General features: G+C 52.8%; 1 protein-coding gene and 1 long non-coding RNA gene across 3 annotated transcripts; one reads left to right on the plus strand and one right to left on the minus strand.

The window, feature by feature from the left end:
• Positions 1-8,457: 8,457 nt before the first annotated feature.
• Positions 8,458-25,314, minus strand: CFAP65 (cilia and flagella associated protein 65). Of its 2 annotated transcripts, none has more exons than XM_031590503.2 (33): positions 25,220-25,314; positions 24,891-24,965; positions 24,469-24,620; positions 23,674-23,776; positions 23,159-23,325; positions 22,721-22,920; positions 22,451-22,596; positions 22,074-22,296; positions 21,539-21,804; positions 21,158-21,358; positions 20,728-21,090; positions 20,511-20,648; positions 19,778-20,023; positions 19,243-19,467; positions 18,999-19,151; positions 18,624-18,789; positions 18,299-18,427; positions 17,896-18,121; positions 17,513-17,641; positions 17,106-17,282; positions 16,533-16,599; positions 13,786-13,896; positions 12,903-13,094; positions 12,248-12,406; positions 11,964-12,107; positions 11,666-11,782; positions 11,412-11,549; positions 10,996-11,061; positions 10,315-10,529; positions 9,987-10,127; positions 9,552-9,848; positions 9,273-9,406; positions 8,458-8,769 (listed from the first exon to the last, which is right to left on the minus strand). In XM_031590503.2, exons 1-32 carry the CDS (start codon positions 25,268-25,270, stop codon positions 9,319-9,321), a joined length of 5,271 nt encoding a protein of 1,756 aa, XP_031446363.2. In that variant the 5' UTR covers positions 25,271-25,314; the 3' UTR covers positions 8,458-8,769; positions 9,273-9,318. The 2 variants fall into 2 exon arrangements, with proteins under 2 accessions (XP_031446363.2, XP_031446362.2); XM_031590502.2 differs by having other exon boundaries at positions 9,273-9,410.
• Positions 15,258-18,038, plus strand: LOC116227307 (uncharacterized). The gene is made up of 3 exons (XR_004166540.2): positions 15,258-15,316; positions 17,779-17,863; positions 17,952-18,038. It is a non-coding gene; the product is annotated as an uncharacterized LOC116227307 (long non-coding RNA).
• Positions 25,315-27,395: the final 2,081 nt, after the last annotated feature.

A 27,395-nucleotide genomic window follows, 5' to 3' on the forward strand; every position in this document is an offset into this window, starting at 1 on the left:
CTCTATGCAGGGCACAGTGGGGTGACAGCGTTCCACCTGCTCAGGTGGCCTGGGGACATTCCTCGAAGTGTTTGAGCCTGGGTATGAGCAGCCCCATCGCTCTATGTCAGGATACAGCGTGGAGCACTGATTGTTTGGGATGGGGTGGGATGAGATGGGATTGTAGAACAGCCTGGGGCTATGGAGTGCTGTGGGGTATATGATGGAGTCCCTGCCCCTGCGCTGGAGTGTATGGAATGCAGGCTGAACATCCCATATGGGATGAGGTGTGTAGGGAGTAATGAATGTTGTGCTATAGGATCTGTTGAGCACTGATGCGATCTTATGGGCATGTAACCGTAACAGGAAGCCTGGTGCAACCTCTCAGACAAAAGCATCCAGGGGGAGGAGGAGGGAACTGGGGAGAAACTGACCCCTAGGTAGGGGCTGTGCCACATCCCTGCTTCTCTGCTCCCTCCCACATCCCTGCACACTGGGACAGCAATATGTGAGCCCCACATGGGAACAGCAGATTGAGCGGATCCCCATGGTCAGAGCCCTTCCCCATTGCACCCCAGGGTTCTGACACTGCCTGACGTTCCCCCCCCCCCCCCTCCCTGCCCCAGGCATCCTCTGTGGCCCTAGTCGGTCCCTGCCACTAGCATCCCCACATGTCATTTGGTCACCTGCAACATCTATTGGGATGGGGATATGGGCAGGGGGAGGCAGGCGGGGGCAGACAGTGAGCCTGCTCAAGGGCAGCTGCTAATATTGGTTCTGCGAGCTGCTGAACACTCGCTCAGGGCCTGCTGCATAGGCTAATTTAATAAGGGCCCCGTGTCCCTCCCGGCTCATCCTGTTCCCTGCAGGAGCAAAACAGATCGGGTTTCTCCGGACCAGCCCCAGCACGGGGTCGCTCCCCCACTGTGCTCCCCATCCGCGTGGGCACAGCCCGTGCCCTGTATCGGCTGCCTGCCAAGGGAGGGGACATGGCTCTGCCTGGGTATCTGCCACATCTGGTGCACATCTGAGGCTCATGGCAGCCTTTCCCACTGTTATTTTAAGAAACCAGGCTAGTGGACCAGGACAGTCCCCCCAGGCTCCCCTTGCCCCATCACTGTGGGGGCTGCACTGTCACGCCTGGGGATAGAGGTCCAGGACTGGAACTGTGAGGGAGCAGATGGAGCTGGTGCCAGCCCCTGTTTGCCTTTCTCCCAGTTGCCTGGTGCTCTGTTTGTTCTGGAGATGGCTTCCTGCTGCCAGGGCTGAAACAGGTGGCTTTTATTTGCAGGGGCTGGCTGATGAGATCGGGGGCAACATATCATCTGCCCACCCAGCCTCCCTGCTCCCTTTTCCTCATTTTTTCCCACAGACTCATTTCTCTGGGAAGGATGCATATAACGTCCTGCTGTCCTCAAGCATCTTCCTGAACAAGGAGGATGGGTAAACCCCAACCAAGGTCCAAAGACACCCAGACCCCATAGCTGAGGCTCATTATTCCTCAGTGCCATTTGTTGCCTCTCTGCTTCTTGCTGGCTGTGGATGGCACCTGCGCCAGCACACAATTGGCTGGCCAATAGGTGCTGCAGGCTCCCCTGCCAGCAGGAGCCCTCACACACGTGTTCCCTGCACAGCCATCCTGCTCCCTGCCCACAGCCGGAAACATGGCAAGCAGTCTGGCAGATGTTACTGGGATTAGCTCCCACACACAGCTTGCACACACACTGCCCCAAGGTACTGGGGTCCCCGGAGCACTGCCAGGTTGTGCTGGTCCCCGTGTGTGCCCCAGATCCTCTGCAGTGCTCTGAGTGTGGAATGGGTCTTGGGGTGAACACACAATGGAGATGGAGCCCAATAGTGAGAGTGCACCTGGCACTGGGAATGGACCCCAACAGCAGGGGTCCGGCTGTGCCTTTTGTGGGTGATGTCCAGTCACCCTGCAGCCTTGCTGGGTCCCCACACTGCTGCAGGAGCAGTGGCCTCACCTGCCTGCTCCCTGCTGTTCCCATGGGGACTAATCCCACCTGAAGGTCAGGGAGGCTCCGCCAGCTGCTCGCCTCCTGCCTGTGGATTACAGCCTGGGTGTGAGCAGGTGGCAAGTGCTGCATCTCCGCACCAGCTCTGTCCTATGGGAGAATGACAATGACCAACAGGTGAGTTCCAAAAGGGTGACAGGTCCTTCCAGCCTCAGGCGTACCCCAAACCTATCCCACCCTGCCTGCATGGGGATGCCAGGCAGTGAGGCAGGAGAATTGGTTGTCCTCATGTGCAGAGCCTGACCTGAAGCACAGCCCGCTGGTATCAGCCTCCTGCCCACTGCCCCATATGTCCCCAGCCTGGAATCCTCAGGGCTCCCCATAGTTACATGTCCTGGAGGAAGGTACTGGTTCCCTTAGTGTGCACCTCCTACATTAATCCAATCTCAGGGACACAACAGCCTCAGCCTCCTTAGCTCAGCCCTTGTGCCAGCTGTTTGGGTACCCGCAGCAGTGCCAGTTCAGGGGCATGGTGACCTTCATGGATCAGGGAGCCCCTGCTCAGCCTCAGTGTCTCGTCCAGGCATGGCAGAACCACACAGCCCCAATGGCTCTGTACAAAGCAGCAGGTCCTTGGGCTTGTCCCCCTTTGTCACACTGGCATGCACAGGGCAGCAGCCAGCTGCCACATCCTGCAGCAAAGTGGTACCTGCCCTGGGATGACACAAAGCATCCGGGCTGGGCAGGACATGTAGTGCGCTGGCAGCACCCCATGGGGAAACAGCAGCAGTGCACACCCACACCTGCACTCTGGGCACTTGAAGCAGAGAGTGTGGCAGGGGAATCACCAGGTCCACAGCTTTAGGTCAGCAAGAATGCATACACACACACTGAGCTGTGCATATACTCATACATATGCAAATGAACATGAATGCATATATGCACACACATCTGAATGCAAACACACCTGTATGCAAATGCACGCTGAAGCACACATTGTTCCCCAGTGCTCCCCCTGCACCCTGCCCTCCCCATGCAAATTGGCCCTGTGCAGAGCTGCACCATGCAAATCCCCAGCACAAGGCCCCAAGAGCCCAACGTGATGTAAATGGGGCTGTGGGACAGTGGTGGTGACACTGGACTCTTGTGCTTTGTCCCCTGCCAGCCTGATTCACCACTGCTGGCTTGGACATGGAGCTGGGCACAGAGCATAAGCAGCTTGAGCTGCTTTATTCACCCAGAAGCAAGGTGACAGCACAGAGGCCAGATCCCTACTCCATGGGACTCAGGGAGCAGCTCACTCCAGGGCTCATCTGGATGCTGCTCCTGCTGATGCTTCAGGTGTCCCCTTTTCCCACTGGGACATGTGCACAAAGTCTGCCTCCAGCTCTTGCTGGGACAAAACCAAAGGCTTTTTGTAGTACCTGAGCCACCTGCAGAGTGCAAGGAGGGTCTCACAGGCTCAAATAGCCCCAGGCTGTGCTATGGGAGCACGTGTCGTTATGGTACATGGAGACACCGGGGTGAGCATTTCCAGTGCATACAGTGCCTCACTGTGCCAGATAGCATCTGCATCGGAGGACATGTGCAGCGGCTGGAGCATGCGGGCAGCAGGGTCTGGCTTTGCTCAGCACCATTAATCACACTCTGTTTGATCCCAGGTTGGGTGGCTGCAAGGGGCTGTGCACATCGGGTTGTGTGTAGTGCTTTCTTGGCTTTTGCACTTGGCCATGTTTGGCAGCAGCAGACAGAGCACAGGGCTGCAGGGCTGTGCTGGCCAGGCTCTGTGTAGTGTCACACACTGTGTGCGGCTGTCCCCAAGCCAGGGTTGGCACTTGGCTCCAGGGGGGCCCAGGAGCAGTGTAGGGGACTTGGCTCCAGGGGGGCTCTTTGCTCTGAGCTTTTGGTTCGTCCCCACACCATGTGATGGAAACTTTCCAAGCTCACTCAGGAAGCCCAGTATGTGCCTTTGCTCCATCCAGTGCAGGGATGTAGCCGACCTGCGCTGGAGCACAGGGTGCTGAGCCTATATGCATGGGGATGGGGGAAGCAGCAGGAATCACAGCATCTCTGAGCACTCAATTGCTACCGTTCCCTCTGGAGCTGCACAGGTACAGCTCTGAGGTCTGGTTTTGCCCTTTTCCTGGGCTCTCACACTGCCTCATCTCTCATCTCTCCAGGACTCCGTACTGTCTGAATGAGGCAAGGAGCAGCCCGGGGCTCTGTGCTGGCCTGCAGGAGAAATCCCAGTTCCTCCCCAAGACCCTTCCACAACACATGGCCAGAGGGACTGCAGCAGCAACACCACATGCAGATGTACAGGCAGGGAAAAGATGCAATCCCCCAGTCCTCTGCCCTGCGCCTGCTGTCTTTCCCCATTTCCAGCAGTGGCTTTGCTTGGTGTCAGCAGACCACTGAGACCTACCTGCAGCTGCACCCGACTGTGCAGGGCAGCCAGCCCTGTGCCTGTGTGCCACAGTGCCATAGACACACGTACTGTGCATCCTGTTTGTCACTGCCTGCAGTGCTGAGTGCCATCAGTGCCATGTGTCCTGCACATGTGCATGGTCTCACACACGCATTCAACTTGCACCTTCTATACACTGATAGTTTTGTGTGAGCTCCATTCATGGCTTGAACGCTGTGCATTTGTGCGAGGACTGTGTGTCGTGTGCACATCGTCCCATGTGCACTCATCACGCTACATGTGCTGCAAACCAGCACATTTATCCTGCACAGATATTGCCTGCCAGGAGTGCGCTTTTGGTGGGCTGCAGGTGCCCGTGTTGCAGACAGGCTGGACCTGCCTAACGCGAGCCGAACGAACAAAACGTTCAGGTCAGGTCTTGCACGTGGGGCTCGACGCCAGGCAAGTGCAGAGTCGCTCTGGGCTGGGAGGTTCCATGCTGCAGGCTGCAGAATGCCCCTTTCCCATCCTTCCTTCCCGGCCAAGTCCCTCTAGGCTGGGAGCCGGTGTCCTCATTGCAGCCGCTGCTCGGGGGTAAAGTCCAAGAGGTGGCTGGATGCTTGACACCTGCTGCCTGGGAAAGCCAAACAGAGTGGGGCGGGTTAAGCTGGCACCGTAGGGTGGGGAGAGATGGTGGAAAAACAGAAAGAAAAAAGAAAGGAAGAAAGTAAAGGGAGGAGGGGAGGGGATCAGAAAGGAATAGAAAATACAGGTGGGAGAGAAGAGATGAGTTAAGGGACAGCCAGGAGAGTGCCCCCGAGCCCATCTCCTCCCCTTGCGGGGGTTCCTCTGGGCTTGTCTCCTGCTGTCTCCAACAGGACCCCATGCCCAGCACCTGCTCCCGCCAGGCAGGCAGCACCCGGCCCAGTGCTGGGCTGCAGCTCCTCACCTGGTTCCGTTGACACGCTGGCAGCTCGCAGGTGAGTGGCTTCTCCTTCTCCTGCTGGCTCACAAGCAGAAAATGAGGGTGACGCCGGCAGGATGGGGCTTTTATAGCCCTGATAAAAATAGCGCTGCTGGCTGTCGGTCGGGGGGCCGGAGAGATGGGGTTGAGCAGAGACAGGCGAGAGGGCTGGGCTGGCCGTGGCGAGCCTTCTCCCAGCACACCTGTCACAGCTCTGTGTTTGCTCAGAGCAAATATTGACCCAGGGAAGGCAGGCTGGGCAAGGGAGGCGATTAGCCCACCTCGATTAGAGGCAGAGCAGGTCTCTATGCAAACTCTCCAGGGCTGCCTTTGTTAATGGGAGCCTGATGGTCTGATAGGAGCCAGGAGCCTGGGTGCTGGGGCGGGCGGTGGGGAGGAGGAGGTGTGGGGGGGGAGAGGAGGAGACATTCATTAACCTGCACTGGAACAACACCAGCTGTCACTTTTCCACCCACCTGCCCTGCTCACTTTGCAGCCGGGGGTGAGGGGAGTGCAGGCTGGCAGAGCAGGGGGGGCAGGGGAAGGTGTGAGGATACCCTGCCCTGGGATGGGACGATATACAACGCGTGTACAGGAGGCAGAGCTCAGCAGCAACACCTCTGCTCTCTCTCTCTGGCAGCCAGCCCTCAAGGTGCAGCGCTGGGAACAGGATGTGTTTCATTCCCTCCCTGTGCATATGCCTTACCCTGGGGTCACTCCATTCCAGAGCTGCACTAGCTTCCTGCATCCATCAGCCTGCAAGGCATCCCCAGTGGGGAACCTGCACCGACATCCCCATACAGAGCCCACAGGAGCAGCGTAGGTGTGCTCTCTGGCCTCAGCAGCCTCTGTTGATCTCACTCCAAGCCAGCAGGAGCCAGGATAGATCTGAGTTTCTCTGGCACTCGCAGCTCCCTGGATAACAGAGCATGAAGTACAACTGTGGTGAAAGGAGAAGCTCCATTGTGCGGGTGCACTGGGCTGTTTGTGCAGATGGGGGCATTTGTGGGTGCTGCTTTAATCCCCACAACAGACACCCACAGATATCCTATCTCCCGGCAGTGCGTTAGAAACCACCACTCTCGCCCTTTCCATACCAAGAGTTTACTTGGAGGTTGCAGTAAATGGATTCTCACATGTAAATGGATAGCAGCAGATCCCTATCAGCTGCTGCCATCCAGCTCTTCATCCTTGTCCCTGGCAGCCAGATTTGAAAGGAGGGCTCCATCCATCCCTCCTGCCTGGGGCTCTGATCCTACAGGCTGCCAGACCAGCCCTCTGCCCAGCCCTCTGCCTGGCCCAGCCTGGCACGGCCAGGAGCTGGAGAAATTCCAGAGCACTGGCATTGGTGGCCCTCACCCCTTTCCCAGTAGTTTTGCCAGAAAAGGAAATGCAGAACCATCACTGCCCTGGGTATGATGCTAAGAGACGAGGCAATGCTCCCTCTCCTCCTGACACTGTATGGAGCTTGCTTGCCTCTCCTGTCTTGGTGTGGGAAAGGCAGCAAGCAGGGCTCCCACCGGAGTCAGAGTGACTGGCTTACATGGCAGCTTCTTTCTTGTCCCACAGGAGCCACCTTCGGTGTCCTGACCTGACCTCACTGTGGACTGAAAAGTCCCCAGTGACTGAGGGGACAGAGCTGAGCCAGCAAAGCCTGGTATCTCAAACACGTGAAAGGAGAGGTGAAGGGTCCCTACCCTGCTTTGCCAAGTGCTGTGAGAATCATAGGATCATTAGAGTTGGAAAAGACCTCTATGATTCTTAAGCCCAGCTGTCAACCTGTCACTATCATGCCCACTTTTCTCTCCGGCTGTGCAGGCTGCTCACGGCAGAACCTGCCCAGGTTCCTCATACTCAATGTTAGGAGCAGGGGACACAAGGGACTGTTCTCCAGCACTGTTCCTGTCTGGATGTGGGGTCACACGAGGTGGAATTCAGGGAAATGGGATAACCGTGCCTTGCAGGCACCGCAGCAGGGAAGACCAACAGCAGCTTTGTTCCCCTCCCTTTATCTCCCAGACAAAGGCACGATTCAGCAGGTGTTAAATGTTTTAATGGGATTCAGGATGGCTTCTGTCGCCCACTTGCCCCAAGGCCATTCCACCCTTCCCAGGATGAACAGCCAAGAAGAAAAGGGCTGTTGTGTGTTGCACAAACTGCCTACCCATGGAGCACTCCCGATAACCGGGGAACCCGTGGTTTGCCAAACTTTCCCTCTGACCACATCCTTACAGTCAGCCTGGCGGCCAGCCCCAGCATCCCAGCCATGGGGAACACACAACCATCTCACTGCAAGGGGAAGAGACATTTCTCTTGCAGATGTGTAGACAGCTCCCAGACCTCATCATCACGCAGTGGGCCCAGGGACGTATGCAGTCACCTACCCCATCCCCACTGCTCCGGGCAGTGCCGGGGCTCTGCAGGCAGCTGGATCCCATCTGCTTTAGGAGGACGGTGAGACTGCTGCTCACGCCGCCCATTTGGCAAGCCAGCGTGGGACCTGTATTCAGAAGATCCTAGTGAGGGGCCTATACCTGGCAGATTCACCACAAACGGACCGAACAGCTGCTGCTGCCTTGTTGGGCTGCAGGGATGTGGCACCCAGCCCCTGCTCGGCACCGGCCCGGAAAACAGAGAAGCTACCGTGGAAGATCTGGCACCCAGCTTGCTGGGGAGGGAGGAGGAGGTGTGCTCTCTGAGCTGGCAGCGCAGTATCTCCGACAGCGGGAACAGCTTGGCCCTGGGGCTCAGTACGCGTTACGCACGCAGGGCTCCTGCAGCGAGCAGAGCTCTGGGAGAGCTGCAGCACCTCCGGGCACAGCCGGCATCTGCCTTCTGCCAAGCAGGGCTGAAGCACCCCGCAGTGAGTGGCTTTCCTGGGGACGGCGAAGGGAGAAGGAGCGGCTCCAGTCCTGTGCCGGCACCGGAGCTTTCTGAGAACTCACAGTGCCACCTCCCGGCTGTGACAATGCGACATGTGGGAAGGGACAGTCACAGCCATACGGGAAGCCAAAGCTGAGAGGCACCCTGTTCCCCCAGTGAGAACCTCGTAGATTTATAAGGGGAGAACTCGTCCAGGGCACAACTAAACCCAGACGCGCTGATTACATCCTATTGCACACCAATGTCTGTGCCTGCAGAGGCTGAGCTCCTTTTATTGGGCTGCTGGGTGGATGGGAACGCTGCAGCCCTTGTCTGCAGGAGCTGCAGTGCAGCCATCAGAGTTGCTGGAAGATTCAAAGTGGAGCTGGGGACATGGTCAGGATGCACAGCCTTGGAGGCAGGCAGCGTGCTGGCATCGAGTCCTGGGGTGAGAGGGTTGGAGCGGCTCTGCCCATCACGGGGATGGGATGAAGAGTGGAGATGCGATGTGCTTGCAGAGCTCAAGCAGAATGCTGTGCCACAGCTGTGCTCTTGAAGGTTAGGGTGCTGGACTGGCAATTCTGAAAGAGAAGAGATTGCCTTTGGGCTAAGGAGAGTGCAGTCTGCTGCCACCTACCCCCAGACAACCATCCATCTCTGGGAGATCACAGGGAATATCCCACCTCCATTTGCACAAGAATTTTGCAGCTCTGGAGATGACATCTCCATTCAGTAATGCCCTTGATCCCAAATCCCTGTAGTTATCCCCAGGACTGAACAAACCCTCATTCTTTGCCCTCAGCCCCACATCTTCCTATTCAACTGTGGCCATTCCCTCCACCTAACTGGATCCCACACTATCTCAGACCAGGAGAGCTTGGCCTGCTTTCTGCTCCTTGAGCTGTTTGAGCATGCTGCCAAGGAAGATCTGGGCTCACAGGAGGCTTGGGATAGAACAACAGGCAGAGGCTTTGCGGTTGGATTCCACCTTCTGCACAGGCAGCCTTGGCACTGAGACTTCAACCTGGCTAAATTAGAACATGGGTTGTGCCTCAGCCTGACAGATTAAGGACAGGTCCTTTACCTTCGGGAGGGGCTGGGGGGCAGAGCAATGACCCTGGGCCGGGCTGTCAGCACCACTTCCCCACAGCTGGCTTCCACCAGGATGTTCTGCAGTGTGTTTTCCAGCACCATCTCCACCAGACTCCTGAAGGCTGGCTGCCTGGGGGTTATCAGACAGTCGATAAGGAAGGATGCTTGTTGCAGCTCCTCCCAGCACACAACAGGCACAGCAGCAGAGCACACAGTTTTATACATGCTGAGGCCAACAAACAGTTGCTCTGTGTGTGCAGATCTTCCTCACCCTTTCATCATCGCCTTCTGCTCCCTCAGCTGCTCATGATGAAAAACCTCACTCAGCCCCTCCCAGGAGCCCAGAAAATCATTGCTGGGAGAGGATTCTTGGCTCATTTCTTTTTTCTCTCCATTCTCCTCGGTGAAAAGATCTGGAGAAGCAGAGAGCCTGGAGGAGATGGTGGAGCACTGTCCTCTATGTTGGGTCTTTGCCATTTCTTCACACTGAAACTGGGAGAAATATGGGATGGGCTCCTGCAGGCATTTCCTCACTGCATCATGGAACTGGGTGTTCTCCAAGAGGCCCCTGGGGGGAGGAAAAGAATGAGTCCCAGAAAATCAGGTATCCGAGTGACCCCAGAGGGTCATTGTAAGCCAGAGCAAGCCAGAGGGAGAATGTGGAATATAGGGGCTGCAAAATGGGTGAGGATGAAGGGGAACACACCTGATAACACCCATCAGCATGTCCATCACTATCTGCAACTCCTCTTTGGAAGCAGTAGCTAGGGACAGCCATTTGTGGTCCATCTCCATCCTCTCTCTGTCCACACTCCCATCCACAAATGGCAGCTGGTGGATGCTGGGGCTGAGAACCAGGGAGATGTTCCATCAGTGCCACGCTTCCTAAGTGAGCTCCTGCAGGCCTGCAGCCTCCTGGCTGAACAGCAGCACCACAGGAAGCAGGGAGCTTCTTCTGGGGAGGCACTTTCCCAGAGGAGCACTATGCTCTGACCGTATCTCCCAGTGGGCCACTTCTCATCCCAGTCCCTTACCGGGGCAAGAAGTATTTGGGGAATTCCGAGGCAAAGTTGCTGAAGAAGTCCTCAGTAGAGTGGGACCTTGCTGTCACATCAAGGTGTAAAAGGATGGGCCTAGGAGGCTCTGGCTTGACCCACACATGGCTGGCTTCTTTGTCTGACAGCAGCTTCCTCTGCAAGTGTCCTGCAGGCAGGTTGGCCACAGGGTGGTTCTTAATGGGGGGCAGCGTCTGTCAGAGAGCAAGAAATACAGATTCTTACTGCTCCTCCAGCCACGGGACTGGGTTAAGTGGAACCACTTTCATGTCTCCCCAGCCATCTTTATGCTTGTTCCAGAGAATGCCCTGATCTTATAGCCTTGCTGCCCCAATGTGACAGCAGTTCAGGTGCTGCCTGCCCTGCCCACATGCAGCTCTTCTGCTTATTCAAAACCTTCTAAATCTATTCAAAAAGGGTTGCTGCAGCTGTGGGTGCATACAGGGTTCCAAGTTCCCTTCCCATTCCCCTCAGTTGGAAAGTTACAGTCCATGGGGCACAGCCAGACAGTCTGATTCTCCTGGCTCTTCCAAACAGTCTGTGTCCCAAAGCCTTGAATCTACAAATCCTGTGCTTTCTGCCCGGGCTCCCACACAGCATCTGCCTCTGTGCTAACACAGCCAGTTTGATTCTGCAGCTGCTGAGCCGGGCCTGACTTACCTTGAATTTCCTGACCACTGCTGAGGGCTCACGGAAATTTTCTGTCTCAGCAGAATCTGGTGATTTCTAAAAAGAAAAAAGAAGACAAAAGGAAAGAAAGAGAGAGAAATCACAGTGTATGGAAAGATAAGGAGTTGAATGAGACTTCAGGATTCTCTTTTACCTTGCCCCAGCTGAAAGCCAATGACCCAGTCCTCCCATTCTGCACTGGCCACATTCTTCATGGTAGTTACATGCTTTATGCCACTGTTTACCCATGTTTACAAATTCAACTACCAATTTCCAGAGTTGCAGGTTTTGTTTTTTTTCCTAAAGCTGCTCATACACCTCCAAATTTCAGATGATTGTTAGCAAATGCAGAGTTTGCAGTGCGTTTAGAAAAGTAATTTTCAAGCTCCTCCCTTTGCAATACTTACCCCAGCGGATGGCCTGGGCTTCCTCTCAGCCCTGAGGTCCTGCTCTGTGATGGTGAACTCCACTGCCTGACGTTCTTTTTCCCTTTCCCACTCTTGCAGGTCCCTCTCGTACTGAACCAGGGACTCCTGGATGTACACCTACAGAGCACACCACGATTGAGGAGCAGGGAAAGGAGCTGCAAATGACAGAGCCTGAAGGTGGAGACTGTTGGGCTAGCTCAGGTGACAGGAGCACACGGGCTCCTGGTTCTCACCTCACACACCAGGTCTGTGCTGTAGAAGGACACTCTCCCTGAAGGCTGCAGAGTGATGAAACAGGGGGTGCTCCCTCCAGGCTGCACAACTCCCTGCTCTGGGGCAACCTGCAATACCTGTGGGGAAAATAAAAAAAGCCACAGAGGATTTGTTTCTTTGTCCTGTGCCCTTGTTATGTGCCTCTCCCTGCAGGAAATTCAGATCTGTGGGGTTCCTCATGCTATTCTAGGTAAGGTAGGGTAGAGGAAGGGTAAAGAAGGGTAGAGAAGGGTAGAGGAAAAAGAAGAAAGGACTCGCCTCACTGTCTTTCACGCTGCCTGTCCTCCAGGTGAACACAACTGCCTTGTTCTCTGAGATATTATTGAGAAAGACCAGTCGGCTGGCTCTGGTGCAGTTTGGGATATTCCCAATGCAAATCCTGTGGTGTGATAAGGAGGCAGCCTGCAGGAAGCAGAGTGAAACGGACCTATTGCAGTGGATTTGAGGAAGCAAGGAGCAGGACATTCTGCTGGTGTTGGGGAAGCGGATCTTTCACATGTTTTTGGTTTGACCATATTGCTCATATCAGCACTTGGACTTACCTGCCCAGTCACAGTTAGTTTGGTGGAACCCAGAAGGACTGAAGGGGACATAACTTCTCCAAAAGTGGCACTCTCTTCTGTGGCTTTTGGATCGTAGCCTTCTCCCTGGAAGGTGATCAGAGCTGACTCACCCCCCAGGATGTGGATGGGAACATCAACCTGCCGTGGACAAAATAAGAGCATGAAGTCCATAGCTGTGATCAGAAAAGATATGCAAAAAGGCAGTGCTCTGGCTAACAGACTACAATTGGTTTATGTAAATCACACTCATACGTGAAGAGAAATCCAGGTTCTTTTACTTTCTTTTCAGTAGTGCACACTGTAGGGATGAAATATTTCAGCTTCAGTCTCTTTTGTGGGAGTTATTGGAAGCCAGCAGTGAACCACAAATCCGACCAGATACTGTTTATACCCTTTAGGTACTGTTAGATCCTTGAAAAAATATATATTGTGATGCCTCTGGCTGTGGAAGAAATGTGCTCTTTGGGATGGAGATGCTTATGAGACTATCTACCTGCTCTCAGATTCTGCTTCTTGGAGGGATGGAGCTCAATTCAGCTGTAGCATTGCACAGACCAAAAATCAGTACAAAATCTAAAGAATGTGAGGTGTAGGACAGCAGAAAGGTACTTGGCAGTTATGAGAAAGGCCTTACCAAGTATTTTCTGGCTTCCAGTGGTGAGAAGATCCACTCAATATGACCTGTAGTGCCAGGGGCGATTTCTCCTCTGGGAGTCAAGCAGATAAATACACAATGCTGATAATTGTCCTTCTGCACCCTCATGATGCTGTCCAGCTGAACCTCAAACATCACTGTCATGGAGCTCCCGTTGTAAAGTTCATAAATCTAATGTGAATCACAGAGTGGAATGCTCATGAAAACCCTGCACAAGTTAAACCAGTTAACACTTCCCCAGAGGACTCTGATAAGAATTAGTAATTAATTAGTCAGCCCATCTCCTAAGAATGAGGGACTTCGTAACATCAGGAGTTATCACAGAGGCTCTAATATGCTCTGTGCTGAAGGTTTATCACTGCACATGTATGCTGATGACTACAATGCCTCTCCAAGTGGTGCCCTGTGAATTTAGTCTAGGAAAAAATTAATACAAGTTAGCTAAAGGAATCACTGTAAAGGGGATTATTTGAAATGCAAGAACACTCTTACTAAAGTGATTTTAATTCAATTCAGTCTTGCTCATTTCCCAAACAAATTAGGCAGAACAGAATCAAAGCTCCTCCTTTTTTTTTTTTTTTTTTTTTTTTTTTTTTGCTGAATAAGTATTTAAGGAAGTTTAATTAATTTACTAAGAAACTAATTAGGATTTATTTCCAGAGTGCCTGGAGCAGCTAGGCAAGTCATCACTCAGATCCAACACAAAAGAACAGGGGAAGAGTCCAACACACTCTATAAGCATTCTGATTGAAGCCAATGCCAAATCTCATAGAACTGGAGGTAAGGAGAGACGCCTCCCCTGCAACCGTCTCAGCACCCAGTTCCAGGCAACTGCTGCTGGGTTTGGCCCCAGAATACTCACCTGTATGGGGGGGTGGGATGTCCCAATGGCAATGGGCATGAAGAGATGTTTGGAGGAAGCAAAATGAACGTACCGCTGCTCCCTCTCCACCGTCACACCTCTGAAGTTCAGCTATGGCAGAAAGAAATGCAGTCACACAAAGCTTTGGCCCCATCAGCATTGATGACACAAATACTTTGCAAGCTGAGGGCAATCCATTCACAGCCTGACATTGGTAACACCAGGACAGTGAGCAAAGGCAAGGAGCTGAAGAGATTGCTCAACTGTTGACTTTTCTCTGAAAGGCTTGCAGGTTGTATCACATATGACGCGTTTCTTTTTCTTACATCAGGTACCAACATGGAGCCCAAAGGTTGCTGAAGTTCCCAGCTGAATTTCAGGTGATTGAGTAATGACTCAATCCTGTTCGTAAAGCGGCCACCACATCGTGCAAAGCAGATGGAGTTACAGAGCTGGTTCATGGAAAGGAAAAGACATGGGTTCTGCATATTGAGAAAGCTGTGGCTAGGCTCACATGAGTCATGGTGCAAGGTTTCCAGCAGGATCACCTCAAAGCACCCCCAAGCTGTCTGCTGCCTGGAGACGGGCTGAGATGGAATCACAGAGCTCATAATGTCTCTGCATGGACAAAGGGAGATAAGTCACTGCAATTTGCCATTAGCCTAAAGCACGGCTACTTTCCAAGTGCACGCACAGAAGATAAGGAAGACACTAGAGATGATAGCTGGAAGGCTTGGATGGACATCCGAGGGAGATGCTGTGCATATCAGCAGCTTAAACAAGAGCAGAGAATGCTGATTCTTCCAGAAGAGCTCCTTCCAGTTCAGATCCATAAGCAAAGTAAGAAAGGAGAGAGGACTAGAAATACAAAGCTAACAAAAACCTGCATGGGATTTCATTATTTCATCTTTTCAAAGCACTACATGAGCATTCATCCTCCCAGGGCCCTCAACAAGCCAGATACCGTGCAAGTAAAAGGAGAACGTAAGCTGTTGTTTCCAAACTGCAAAGGGGAAATGGATCAGAAACCCTCCTGCACTTTGGGAGCGAAGCACCCATTTATATTACTTGAAGGTGGATAACATCATTACTCTGAGGTGAAGCAGTCTGAAATTTGACAAAGGACCAGGCAGTATGCTAGCCTGAAGGTCTCCACCTCTGTGTCACTGCTATATCAGATTTCCAAATCCTAACTTCTGGGGTGACTTGACAGCGTTTGCTTCCCTTAAGGTTAGCATATATTCTGTAAGATTCTCTTGAGTTCCAGATGAGAATCAGAACAGCAATGGCAAGGGTGATTTCAGTGGGTGTATGGGAACTGTTGATCACTGCCTGAACCTCTAATTGACCATCTGAGGCAAGCAATGAGTCAGCCTTGGGAGCACAGGTGAAGGCAATTCAGCTGTGCTACCAAAAGGGGTGGAGCCTGGCCAGGCTCTCCTAGATCCCATTTAAGTGCCAACTGCCACTAAAGAAGGATCTCTTTCTGGAAATTGTTTCTTGTGGAGTTTATTGGGAGCCTACAACATTGGTGAGCATTTTTCATTTATTATCTTTCCACTGCAGTAATCCTACTTAGACTAACCTCTGTACACTTATTGATTGTACACCTCTGTACACTTATTGATTGTACAAATGGATTATGGTGATTTCTGCCCTGGGGGTGGTGGCTCTACACTCCATATCCATGCAAGGAAGGAGAACACTCTGCATTCAGCCCCTCAGCTGCCCTCTCTGTGGAAGGAAGAGCCTTTCCCACTCCTGTGTTCAGATATTGGCACTCTGGCGCTGTGCATCTTTTGGTTGTTGCAGTCACCTGTACTGCTTCAGGTCTCTGCTGCTGTCACAAAATTAGAGAATCACTTAAGAGGACCTCAAAGGCCATCTGGTCCACCACCCTGCAATGAACAGGGACACCCACAGATCCATCAGGGGCTTAGAGCCCCTCCAGCCTGACCTTGAGCATCTCTAGGGACTGAGCTCCCACTGCTGCTCTGGGCAGCCTGAGCCAGTGCCTCACTACCCTTTCTGTAAACAACTTCCTTCTATCCAACCTAAAGGCACCTGTTCCCCCCAAAGCCTAATGGCTCAGTAGCCAGCTGGTGAAATGCTCATTGCCACTCTCTGTGCCAGGCAGGCAGAACACAGGGAGCCCGTCCAAGGGCTTTAAGGGAAGGCACAGTTAAGCCACTGTTTGAACAGCTTGGTCAAAGGGTTGGATTTTCAGCTAACAATAGTCCTGAAAGAAAAGAAAAATAAAAGAGATGTGTGAACACAATGGTCTCACAGGAAACTTCAGAGGCAGACAGGAAGGCTCAGATGGGCATGAGCTGTGCCTAGCAGAGCACAAGGTGACTCTGACTCTAACTGACAGTCTGAGACAGGGGGAGAGAGAAAAACTCATTCCAAGCCTGAGGAAATGCCATGGGATAACACACAACAGATCAGCTCTGGGATGTTTTAGCGAGTGGCAAAGCAGGAGGAATGAGTGGGAGGCTCCTCAGCTGTTGGCAAGGAGGAAGAAGTGGGTGGACTAAGGCTGGGACTGCAGCAGGAACAGCCAACCAGGAGTGCAGAGAATGCCTACTGGGTTGGAGTTTGTCACGATGCTGGCTTCATGTCTCTGTTTTGTCTGGTTCAGAGTGCAGGAGAAAGCCCCAGGCTCCTGGCCCATGCAGCTCCTGGAGGAATGCCCTCCTACCTGATGCTGTTCTGCAAACACACACAGCAGACACCTGCTGCCTTACCAGAATCTCATGGCCATAGGAAGCTTTCAGCAACACAGGCAGGTGATCAGTGCCAATGAAATCGTGTCTAGCAGTGTAAGAAGAATAGGGAAAAAAAAAAAAATTAGAAACCAACGTTAAGCCCAGGGTGGTAGAATCAGGGTCACACAGTACATTAGAGACAATTCATTTCCCTGCTAAAGAATCACTGTTGCGTAAGGGCCTCTGAGAAAGGGAGGGGGGCAGTTGTGCTTGGGTGGGAACAAGCGGTGCAGTGTTGGTTTTAATCATACACCAGTGCAGGGACCTGAGATTCTAGGCCATATGAAGCACCAGTGCTTCTCAGATCAGGTCTGTTATAGAAGGAGAGCTGGCCAACTGCCTGCAAACCTCCCACAGGCACAGAAGGCTCTAGCTCATGGCAAAGACAAGAATATCACTGTGTAGTCATCACTGCAGAAAGTACAGCTTAGGGACTTTGCACTTGCCCAATGTCTGCTGGGCAAGAGGCATATGAAGGGAAAGGATCTGGCATGGAAAAGGAGGGCATTCTGCCAGCAGGTGCTGTCCTGGCATGCAGGATGATGCCATCACCTGTGTGAGAGCTGGACAGCTTCCTCTTGTCCTGGAAGAAGCTTCCCTGACTTAGGGGAAATGCTGAAGAGCTGGTTATCCTGAATTCTCATCTGATGCAGCTCCTGCGGGCTGAGATCTGCATCCTCTGCCCAGTGCTCCATATCCATCTTCTGGTCAGAAGGAAAGAGGAAGGCCCTAGGAACGCAATGAGCTGGTCAGTGGCAGGAACGGACAGCTTGCCCAGGTCAGTGTGTTCAGTCCAGCCAGGCTTCTTCACCCAGACCCACTAACAGGCCTCATTCACAGCCTCACAACACAAACTACATAATTCCATTCATTCTCTAATATCTCATGGCCCCTGTGAGCATTCCCATCTCCACATGCAGAGCCCAAGAGAAGGATGAGCTCCATCCAGCACCGCTTACCACTCCACAGGCACCACACCGTTGTTCACCAGCAGGAGCATCACAAGGGCGGGCTCCGAGCCTACGGGGGCAGCTCCAAAGTTGAAATCAAGCAGGAGAGGTGTGTATATGGGGGGGATCAAGCACGTGCTGATCAGCAGGGAGAAAGAAAAGGTTAAATTGAGACAGCGGGGTTGGAACCAGATGGTTTAAGGTTCCTTCCAACACAAACCCTTCTATGATTCTGTGCTATCTACCTTCCTTATAATTCTTCTTTAATCCTTCAGCTCTTTTTGGAGAAAGAATGCTGTGCGTAAGGAACGCCTTTGGATTTTTCTCTGATCTTTTATGTATGGGACACATGGAGGATCTGTGAGTACTGCTTGGCTTACCCCTCACCTCACCTGTGCCTGGTGGGAACACTGCAGGTGAGCTCACTGGGAGCTGGGTCTCGCTGCAGGTATTCATTCAGTGTGTCCAGGGAAAGCAGCCTCCAGAGGAGCAGCCTGCTGATGCCGCTGGCACTCCCTGCTGAGCAGGCGTCAGCAATGCGGAACGTTGGGTGGACGCCTGTTGCTTCTATGCAGCAAAGGAGTTGCTGCTCTGCTTTTGTACTTGCAAGATCTGGAACTTGGGGGACAAAAGTAAAGCAAAAGGGAGAGAGTGTGCAGGAGAGGATGGACTGCTCAGCAGAGGGATTTCTGCTGTCAGGACGGTTACAGTCCTGCAGTTTGGTCTATTATAGCATAGACTGCTTGGCTGGGAGGGAACACCTTCTCTCCCTTCCCCCAAGCACCCATTTCTCACCTGCGGGGGTGCAGATTGCACAGCTGATGGACCAGGTGTAGTGCAGCTGCCGGGCTGGCCTGACTGTTACTCGCACAAAAGCTTTTGACCTTGCAGGGATTGTCCCTCTGGAGTGTTCCAGTTCCAAAGCTGTAGGAGAAAGGAGATGGTATGGGCTCTGGGCATCACCAGTGTATCCTAAAGCATACAAATATTTTGTACACAGCTTATGAGAATGGTTGCAAGTTAGCCAGCAAGCAGTTCAACCTCTGAGCACATGCTAGCACCGTTTTGCAGAAAAGTGGGGAAGAACAAGGCCCCATCCCAGGCTAATTTCCCCCAGTACCTATCGGATCACTGCAGACTTCCTTGGGGTCACAAAGCCCAGTGATCAGCTGTTCCACACTGAGGATATACTGCAGAGAACAGACCCCATCATTCAGAAGTACCATGCTGCAGTCTTTCAGGTTGCCAACCAGAACATTTCCAAGGTCCAGGTGTTCCTTTTGTGCCTGAAACACAAGTCCATCATGCAAAGGTCACCATTAAATGTAGAGCATAGCAGTGAATGTAGCCACCGCTTTGGATCTTGGCCACCACGTTGGACCATGTGCAGAACAAACAGAGGAGAGCAGGCAATGGGAGGAGAGAGCTGGGAGTGTTAGAGGAGCCAAAGACCCACATCTCACCACAGCCCCCGCTATAGGCCCCATTTCCTTACCCTGATGGTGCCCAGTGCCCCCTCTCCAACAATCCTTAAGTTATAATGGATGCTTTGGGGTGACACGGGTGCTGGGCTTTCCCAACCCACAAACACTGCAGCTCGCAGGAGATACTTGGTCACATTGTCAGGGGTAAAAGTCCATGCTTGAGCCTGAAACCACAAAGGGAAGGATAACACTGATGAGAGTTCCAGAGCTGTATTATAGAGATTACAATGCTATTTTGATAGAACCTGAGCTTACCATGGCTTCATAGGGCTGGAGGAGCCCTGCTGCTGGTCTGACAGACAGAAGCTTGCTGTCAGAGTGGTGGATCTTCCATGTGAAGGCCATGGGCAGCCTTGTGCAGTTCTTTATGGTATACCTTTGTGTTGAGGAGGTCCCTATGCAAACAGGCTTGAAGTATAGATTCCCATTACCTTCTAAGAGCAAGAGAAGGGACTCTGCACAACTCTGGAGCATGATCTCCTGTGGTGTTTAAGGAAAAACAATAGATGTTAGCCAGAAGTCTCAGCTGACCTTTGGATGGACCTTGAAAAGGGTTGCTTCTTCCAAGATGGAATCCAGAACAAATGGGCTGAAGGAGGAGGGAAGGACCCTGGAAAGAGCTCTGAGCATCGTATAATGCTTTCCAGGAGACAGAGACACAAGAAAAGAGGAGATATAGAGTATCTGGCATCATGAGCATCTTCCATCTGTAGTGTGGATGAAGAACTGAGAAGAAGATGAGTACAGTGGAAGAAATCATCCTCAGAAGCTTATCCTACCCTCTGCTTACCTTGGTGTACCCTGGATAGGAGTTCAGCTGCAAGGACAGGGTGTGCTGCTGTGATTGAGTGTTAAGTGGGCGAGTTGAAAGAAAGAAAATCTGGTGGCCTCCTGGCATGATGTGTCCTGAGTTGGGCTTGACCAAAACAGTGGGACAAGCAACTTGGTTCATGCTGAAGGTTATCATTGAGGTGCCAGTGTTTGAGAGCAGAGCACTGCAGTAGGTGTCCGTGTCAGAAGCTACAGGAGGAAAAGTCTGGAGGAAACAAACAAGAAGGACTGTTTGATCTTATGGGATCACTGTTTGACCTTATGGGATTTATTTTGATACAAATGCAGCAGGGAGAAGCAGGAAAACTTCCACTCCACCTTGCAAGCCTCTTACAAAACTATGGATTCTGTGCTCCGCTCTCCATTTGTCTAAGTGCGTGTGGAGTGCCTAAGGCACCTGAGAGGGGACTAAGCACTCTTGTCAGTGCCTACACCCACTTAAACAGGCAAGAAGGAGATTCCAAGAGCTTTCCACTCAGAGCTGACGAGATGCTGCATGCAACCTGTCATGTTGAAGTTTGGGAAAGTAACACAGGACAAAAGACTTCCAATTTTTTCCCAAACCAGGAGTCTCCCCATCATAGTAAATCATCCAAGACATGCCTTAGGATGTTGCAATGGGGGCAAAGCAAAAGTTCATGAGTAAACACTGAGCATCTATGCAAAATTCCAATTTCTTTAAGTCCACACACCTTGGGGACATCTAGGAGGTACTGTGGGATGAAATGCTCCCGTTTTGCTTCATATGTGTGCGCCCTCAGCCTGATGGTCAGGCACCAGGGTGGGCAGATGGTAGCATCCTCCTCAATATTGCTGTATTGTCTCAGAACCTACAGGCATGGAGGAGACAAAGCTGAGTGCATGAGGGAGAGGAGCATAGCAAGGTACCTCCTGGCCATTGCTACTAACCTTGTAGAAGGCAAAACCTTCCAGCTCTGCGGCGTAAAGGCTGTTGAGCTGGGTGGGCTGAAAAAGGACACGGAAGGCTGAAGACTTCAAAGGTGGGATGTCACAGCTTTCGGGGGTCACTTGGAAAGCACTGCCGTGGCTTGGAGTCCAGACAACGGTGATCTTTCCTTTGGTGTGGTTGGTGACACAGAGCGGAAGTGGTTCTGCCTTGTGGAGTGGCACACAGCACCCAAAATCATGCTCCCTGGGGCTGACACTAACGTGAGGTGGAAACAAGGCCAAGTCGCTGTTTATGCCATCACAGAAATATTCACTCATGGAGCTGGCTTCAGTGTATTCCTTGGGGGGTTCGTCCAGAGGGATCTACAAGATAGGAGTATCTTAGTGTGTGCAGGGTTGCACCTTGGACTTCAGGGAGGGCAGCTCATACCTCAGGAAGGAGCATGAGGGCCCTCTTCTCATCCATCTGCAACTTCCCATCCTTCAGCATCGCGCTCAGGATATCAGGGGGATAGAAGGTCAGCCCCCTTACTGTGTTGGTTCGGTACCAGGAGAGGTGTCTCGCCTGCAGGATGGCTGGCTTAGTGGTGTCTGAATGGCAGGTACCAAAGAAGTCCACATACAGGGGTCCCTAGGGAAAACAACAGGAATTCTTGTACAAAGTAAGCTGCCCTTCTATGATTACCTTGAAAGTTACCTTATAGATTACAGAGACATACGGATTTCCTACTAGCTTCAAGAGCCCTGGTGGGTTACACTGCAAAAACCCTCTGAGCTCTCACAGTGGTGATACTGCCCGCTGCTCCCTTACCTGGTGATGAACAAGGCACACCACTCTTCTGTGGTAGCTGATGGGGTGAGCAGGGCAAAAGATCACCTTCAGCACTAGGGTTGTTGTGCCCTCCAAGACCCCACAGGGACGATCCAAAGTGAAGACGCTCCCCCTGCCATCAATATCAAACTGGTAGTACGCAGGGACATCTGAGACATTGCTGATTTTCAGTGTCTGCATTGAGCTTTCCCCAAGGTTGATCCAGTCGAAGTCTACAGAGGATTGGTGCAGGGACACCAAAGGGCCTAGAACAACAACAAGACACAACCAATCTTTTCCAGCCAGCATGGCTTCACCAGCAAACCTACCAGTCCCAGTAAACAGCTTCACATTCACCTCCAACTATCTCCCATCTGTCTCAAGACAGTGTAAACTTAAATCAGTGCCCCAGAAATGGCATGGATGGCAATAGAAGGTACATCTACGAGGGCTGGGACAGTCCCTAGCTCTTCCCCAGGCACTAGTACTTCCCCTGCAGAGCTGAGAGGAAGTCAGAAACGTGGGAAGCTTTCACCTTTACATGAGCCAACCATCTTTAGAACGGTCTGCTGGAGGCACCCAGTGGGTGTGACAGTGAAATAATCCGTGCTGTGCTCTCCTACTGCCTGTGGCTGAAACCGTATGCACAAGGCCAGCTTCCCTTTGGCAGGGACAACAGCATGGGACATGTTGCAGGAGAAGACGTGATCTTGGAGCAAAGGGTCTTTTGCTCTTTCTATCATACATGGTGCATCAACCTGCAAGCAGACAAGAAACAGGCTCATCATGTTTTATTCACACTCCCACCTAGGCTATTTTCACAGCATTATAGGAAATTCCCAAACCACATCCCCCAGGGACACGTGCCAACTTGTCATCCTCTTACAAGAAGCAGTCTCCCTCTTCACATACCGCAGACATGTTGAGGATTTCTACACACTTCTCCACTCTTGTGCCCACTGGCACCGATCCAAAGTACAGCACATCCTGTAATTTGCCAGGCTGTCCACCTTTGTGCTGTTCCCCTGGCACATTCACTTGCAGATGGGGGTATTTGGCTGTTAAAGAGGATAATACGCAGCATCACCTCCAAGCACAGCACCTCTGTGTATCCCTGTGGGATGCTGCCCTAAGGTTAGAGACAATATATGTTAATGAGCATTAAACACAAGAATGACTAACCCTGGGCTCTAAGCTGCATGGTTCTCTTTTGCTTCTCTTCAACACCAAACCAACACGTTGCTATTACGTTGCACACTGCAGCTGCCTTGGGTTGGAAGAGCACCTTAATGGTGCACTCAGCACCTGCGCTCAGCACACCGTATTCAGGAATCATGTAGAAGGGGCTGGGTGTCTCCCAGGCAAACACCGTGATGAGATCACTAGGAAGCAAGGACGTTTGGAGAAGATGAATGGAGCCATTCTGCCTGTGCAGTCGTGCATAGGATGGCCTTTCCCTATGGGTTGCTCAGTTAGGATGTGAAACAAGCAATGGTGAACGTCAGAACATCTAATGCATCTGGCCAAACACATCGGGGAGTTGTACTCAATGGGAAGAGCGAGAAGGTGGTCATATATCTGACCAAACCAAGAGGGACAGCTCAGCCACACAGCACTCACCCCACATTGCGCACAGTGAATGTCGTCTCCGCGGCGCTGTGCACAGCACAGAGAGGCAACCGGACAGCATCTGGGAAGGACAGGCAGGGGCGTGGGAGCACAGCGCGCAGGGCAACAGAGAACTCACCCTCAGCCTTCTGAAAGCAGATGCTGTCTTCGTAATCCCTCTGCATAGAGAAGTGAGGGGAGACAGCAGTCAGATGGGCTCCCTCGAGCTGAGTTCTGAACTGAATTCATCCCATTGATCCCTGGGATCAAGCCAGGGACAAGTAGTTCAAATGCCTTATTTTATTGACATTGGTGAGAGGCAGTATGGGAAAACTGGGAATACTTTATGCAAGGAGCCCTCTCCTAACTGCCAGTCATAACCACAGGCAAACTGCTCCCCCAGCTGTTGGAGGCATAGAGATTGCAGGAGGGTTATGCTGTCCTACACTAGAACCTCCCAAAAGGACAGGTTCCCTCCCTGAAAGCCAAGCAGGGCACTGAGAGCAGATGTGATGCTGCCACTTTACCTTTTCAGTGGGCCGGAAAATGATGGGCAGGGTTAAGGACATGCCAGGGCTCAGGGCAATTGGCTGGGGAAAAACAGTGATGAAGAACCGTGTGGAAGGACATCTGGATAACGAGATTAAAACAGGACATTTTGTTTGATGCCATACAGTTCTATTGAACATTCTGTTTGTTCTATTAGGTAGCAGAAAAGACAATGAAGTATTAAAAGGTTCCAAAGCCCCACCGTTAGAAGTGACTTAGAACCTGACCCCAAAGTCACTCAGCAAATAGAGGCAGAACCCAGGTGTCCTGAAAATCTATTCCCAGCTCTAAATACCTGCCCCTTCCTTAAACAGTATTTTCCATTCCCAGGCCACACAGTGTGAGCCAAACTCTTACTAAGGGCAGAAACATTTGAGTCTGAGAGCAGGCAGGGTCACAGGGAGTGCTGGCATGGCCTGACATTCAGCAGGACTCCCTGGAGCCATGGTTTCAGGACACACCAGTGGCTGGCTGGCATACATCCACAATTCAAATCTCACTAGACTGGAAATGCCTCACAGACAGAAGTATCAGCAAAACCGAATTTTAAAAAGGCATTTCATTTTAAATACTCCTGCTGGGAACAAGGGCTGTGCATCTGAATTAGTGGGTTTCTGCCCTGCTGCGCCAGCGTGCACACAGCCTGCAGTGCATAGCCCAGGGGAAGAGGGGCAGATGTATCGGAGAGCAGGTGCTGAAGTGATGGATGGAGTAGAGGGATGAAGATACAGCGAGAGAGTGAGGAGGAAAAGGAGAAGAAACTTCCCACACACCTGTAGCTCAGCTTCTGGGTTTTCTCATGAACGTTTTTCAGAACCAGATGTTTGATCACCTCTTTTCCGAGCTCCCAGCCACGCCATTGGAGTGTTTCTGCCACTTCAATGCCCCAGAATACGCCTTTCTTCTTTGCCTTTCTTGAGGATGGCTTAGGAATTTGCAAGGGGAACATCAGCAGCTTGTGAAAGGGGGAGAAGTCACCCCCACAGCTGTTGCCTTGCTCTAAAAGCTTGTGACCCTGGCAAGGGATGTAGAGCCACCCCGTGGCAGGGTCCCAGGAGTCCCCAAAGCTCTGTAGGGTCCTCCTGGATGTCAGAAACTAAAGCAGCAGGGGTTAAAGAGACGGTAGCTGTCTCCCTTCCCCTGCCGTTCTGGTAAATCCACCCATGGCAACGACACCCTTTGTTCCAGCACTCACCTTCCTGACACAGCCGCAGCACCGCCTCTGAAGAGGGTCCGGGTTGGGAGGTTCCTCCTGCACCTGAGCCGGCATCTGAGGAATGATAGGAAAGCATCCTTGCACACACTGCTCCTCTGCCAGGCTCCTTGCTGCCAGCACCCGGGAGCCCCCGGGGCCCAACCACCCCTCCTCGGGGATCCCCGACACCCCCCATTTCCCAGCTGGGCCCCTCTCAGCTTGGAAAGCAGGCTTTTATACTGCTTCTATAGTCCTGTCTAGTGCTCTGCAGCAGGGCCCCACTCCCTACAGCTCGGGAGCACAGCTCGGCTCCCTCTGCCTGAGCCCACCTCGCCTCCCAGTTCCGGCTCAGAGCCACGTAGCATCACTCCCGTTGCCATGGCAACCGGACGCGGCGTCGTCGTCTCCCGTAGCAACGACGGCGGCCGCCCCGGATCAAATTGCGCGCGTCTGCGGCCGCCAGGGGGCAGCAGTGGGACAAGGAGAGGGTACGGAGTGCGGGGGGGGTCGGACGGGTGAGGGGGGTCGGATGGGGGGTGCGTGGGACATGTAGGGGGCCCGGGTAGGGGTGTATGGGGGCAAATATAGGGGTTCAGGGTGCAGATGGAATGCATGGGGACAAATAGGAGGTGCAGAGGGCAGATAGGGGATGCATGGGGGCAACTAGGGGGGTGCAGATAGGAGGATGCAGGAAGCGTATCTGGGAGCCCAGGTGGTTTAGGGGGCATACACGGAAATGCAAAGTGTGCAGGGGCAGATAAGGAAGTGCAAATGTGGGATGTGGTGCAGAGGGGAGGTGGTGCAGAGGGGAGATGGAGGCCAGGAGATAGGACAGGAAGATGGAGATGGAGGGGGTCACAATGCATATGGTGGCAGACGGGGGTGCAGGTGGTGCAGAGTGCAGATGGGGAGAACAGGGAGCAGATGGGAGCGAGGATAGATGAAGGGGTGCTGAGGTGAAGGGAGGGTGGAGGGGCGTCCAAGAGAGCCTAAGGGAAAGAGAAGATGAGGGTAGGTGCTGGAGAGGGGGCAAAGATGGAATGAAGCTGAAAGCAGAGGTGCAGTGAAGAAGTGTGGATGCACAGGAGGAGTGGGAGAGAGGGCTGTGGGGTTCAGGTGTGGAAGTACCTCGTTTGTGTGGGATGCAATAGGCTGGAGGGCACTGGCGTGGGGATGGGACTGCACTTCAGTGGGGCAGAGCCAACCCTGTGGTCCAAGCAACAAGTTGTGACCGCTGCCAAAAGCAGTTCCGGAATTGGATGAAAATGGGTGAAGGGACAGAGGAGACCTTCATGTCCCCATCAGGAACACCTGTACAACCCCTCAGGGTGTAGCATGGCAGAGAGCAGGGCTGCTGGATCTGGGGCATAGGCAGGGAGGAGATGCAGCTTTAATGGCATTTGTCGGTGTTTACACCGTGAGTCATCCGAGTGAGTAGCTGTAAATCAGCACCCCAACCCCTCCTGCAGCCGCAACCCCTCCTCTGTCCCCCAGCACTGGATGAGTGCCTGGCTCCTGCAAAAACAATCTCATAAATAACAGCAGCAAAACAACCCCTCCTGCAGCCACCGAGTCCCTGCGTGTGGCAGGCGCGGGACAGACGCCTCCCATCCATCACTTTAATGGTTGTACTCTGGAAATTAAAGCTGTCACAGCCCATCAAGGTGAACGTTTTAAGCTTGTGACATCCCTCCAGCTCCCCTCCTCCTTGCTTCCCGTTCTCCCTTTTCTCCTTTCCCTCTCTACCCCCCACCTTTGGACAGGGCTCCCAGGATGCCTGGCACCCAGGGAGAGCTGCCGAGCTGCCAGCAGCCACTGAGGGTCACTGTGCCCCCACACAGCACAGCTGTCCACTCCTGCACTCCTCTTATCCTTCCCTCTGTTCCCAGCCCCTGGTTCTCCGCCTGTGATGCCATCACAGCATCTCCAAAGGAAGTACTGATGGGTATATAAGGGAAGGATTACATATATACATGTATACATACACACTCCTGTCAGAACCCTTCAGCATCCCAAGGATAAGGGGAGCCTTGTTTGCTTATGTGTCATGGCTTAACCCATGGCTCCTAGGGAAGCATTAGAGGGTGGCTGTTGTCATCCCATTACCATGAGCTGATCCAAGCCTAGAACAAGCACAGTCCTCAGGGAATCATAGAATGGGGCTGAGAGTGGGTCAGACATCACCATGGGACAAGTGCAGTGCCACACAGGGAGGCTGGGTGCCCTGAGAGCTGCTTGTGCCAGTGCTGCTCTGCCCACAGGCTGCCCAGAAGAGCACAGACCACAGTGGAGAAGCGACAGGCATGCATGCTGCACACCCTCCTTCCCTACCACCCAGGGGAAGGGCAGAATGGGGGGGGGGGGGTCATGTCCCCGCCCTCAGGAAGGGGCAGTTTGCAGCTAAAGAAGGCCCTGGGACTGTTCCCAAGCAAGACACTGACAGGGCAGCACAGGGGCAGGAGATGCAGTGCTCCATCCCCTAAGAAAAAGCTGAGGCATCCGGAT

The sequence above is a fragment of the Phasianus colchicus genome, chromosome 7 (genome assembly GCF_987193195.1).
Source record: "Phasianus colchicus chromosome 7, bPhaCol1.hap1.1, whole genome shotgun sequence".
Lineage (NCBI taxonomy): Eukaryota > Metazoa > Chordata > Aves > Galliformes > Phasianidae > Phasianus > Phasianus colchicus.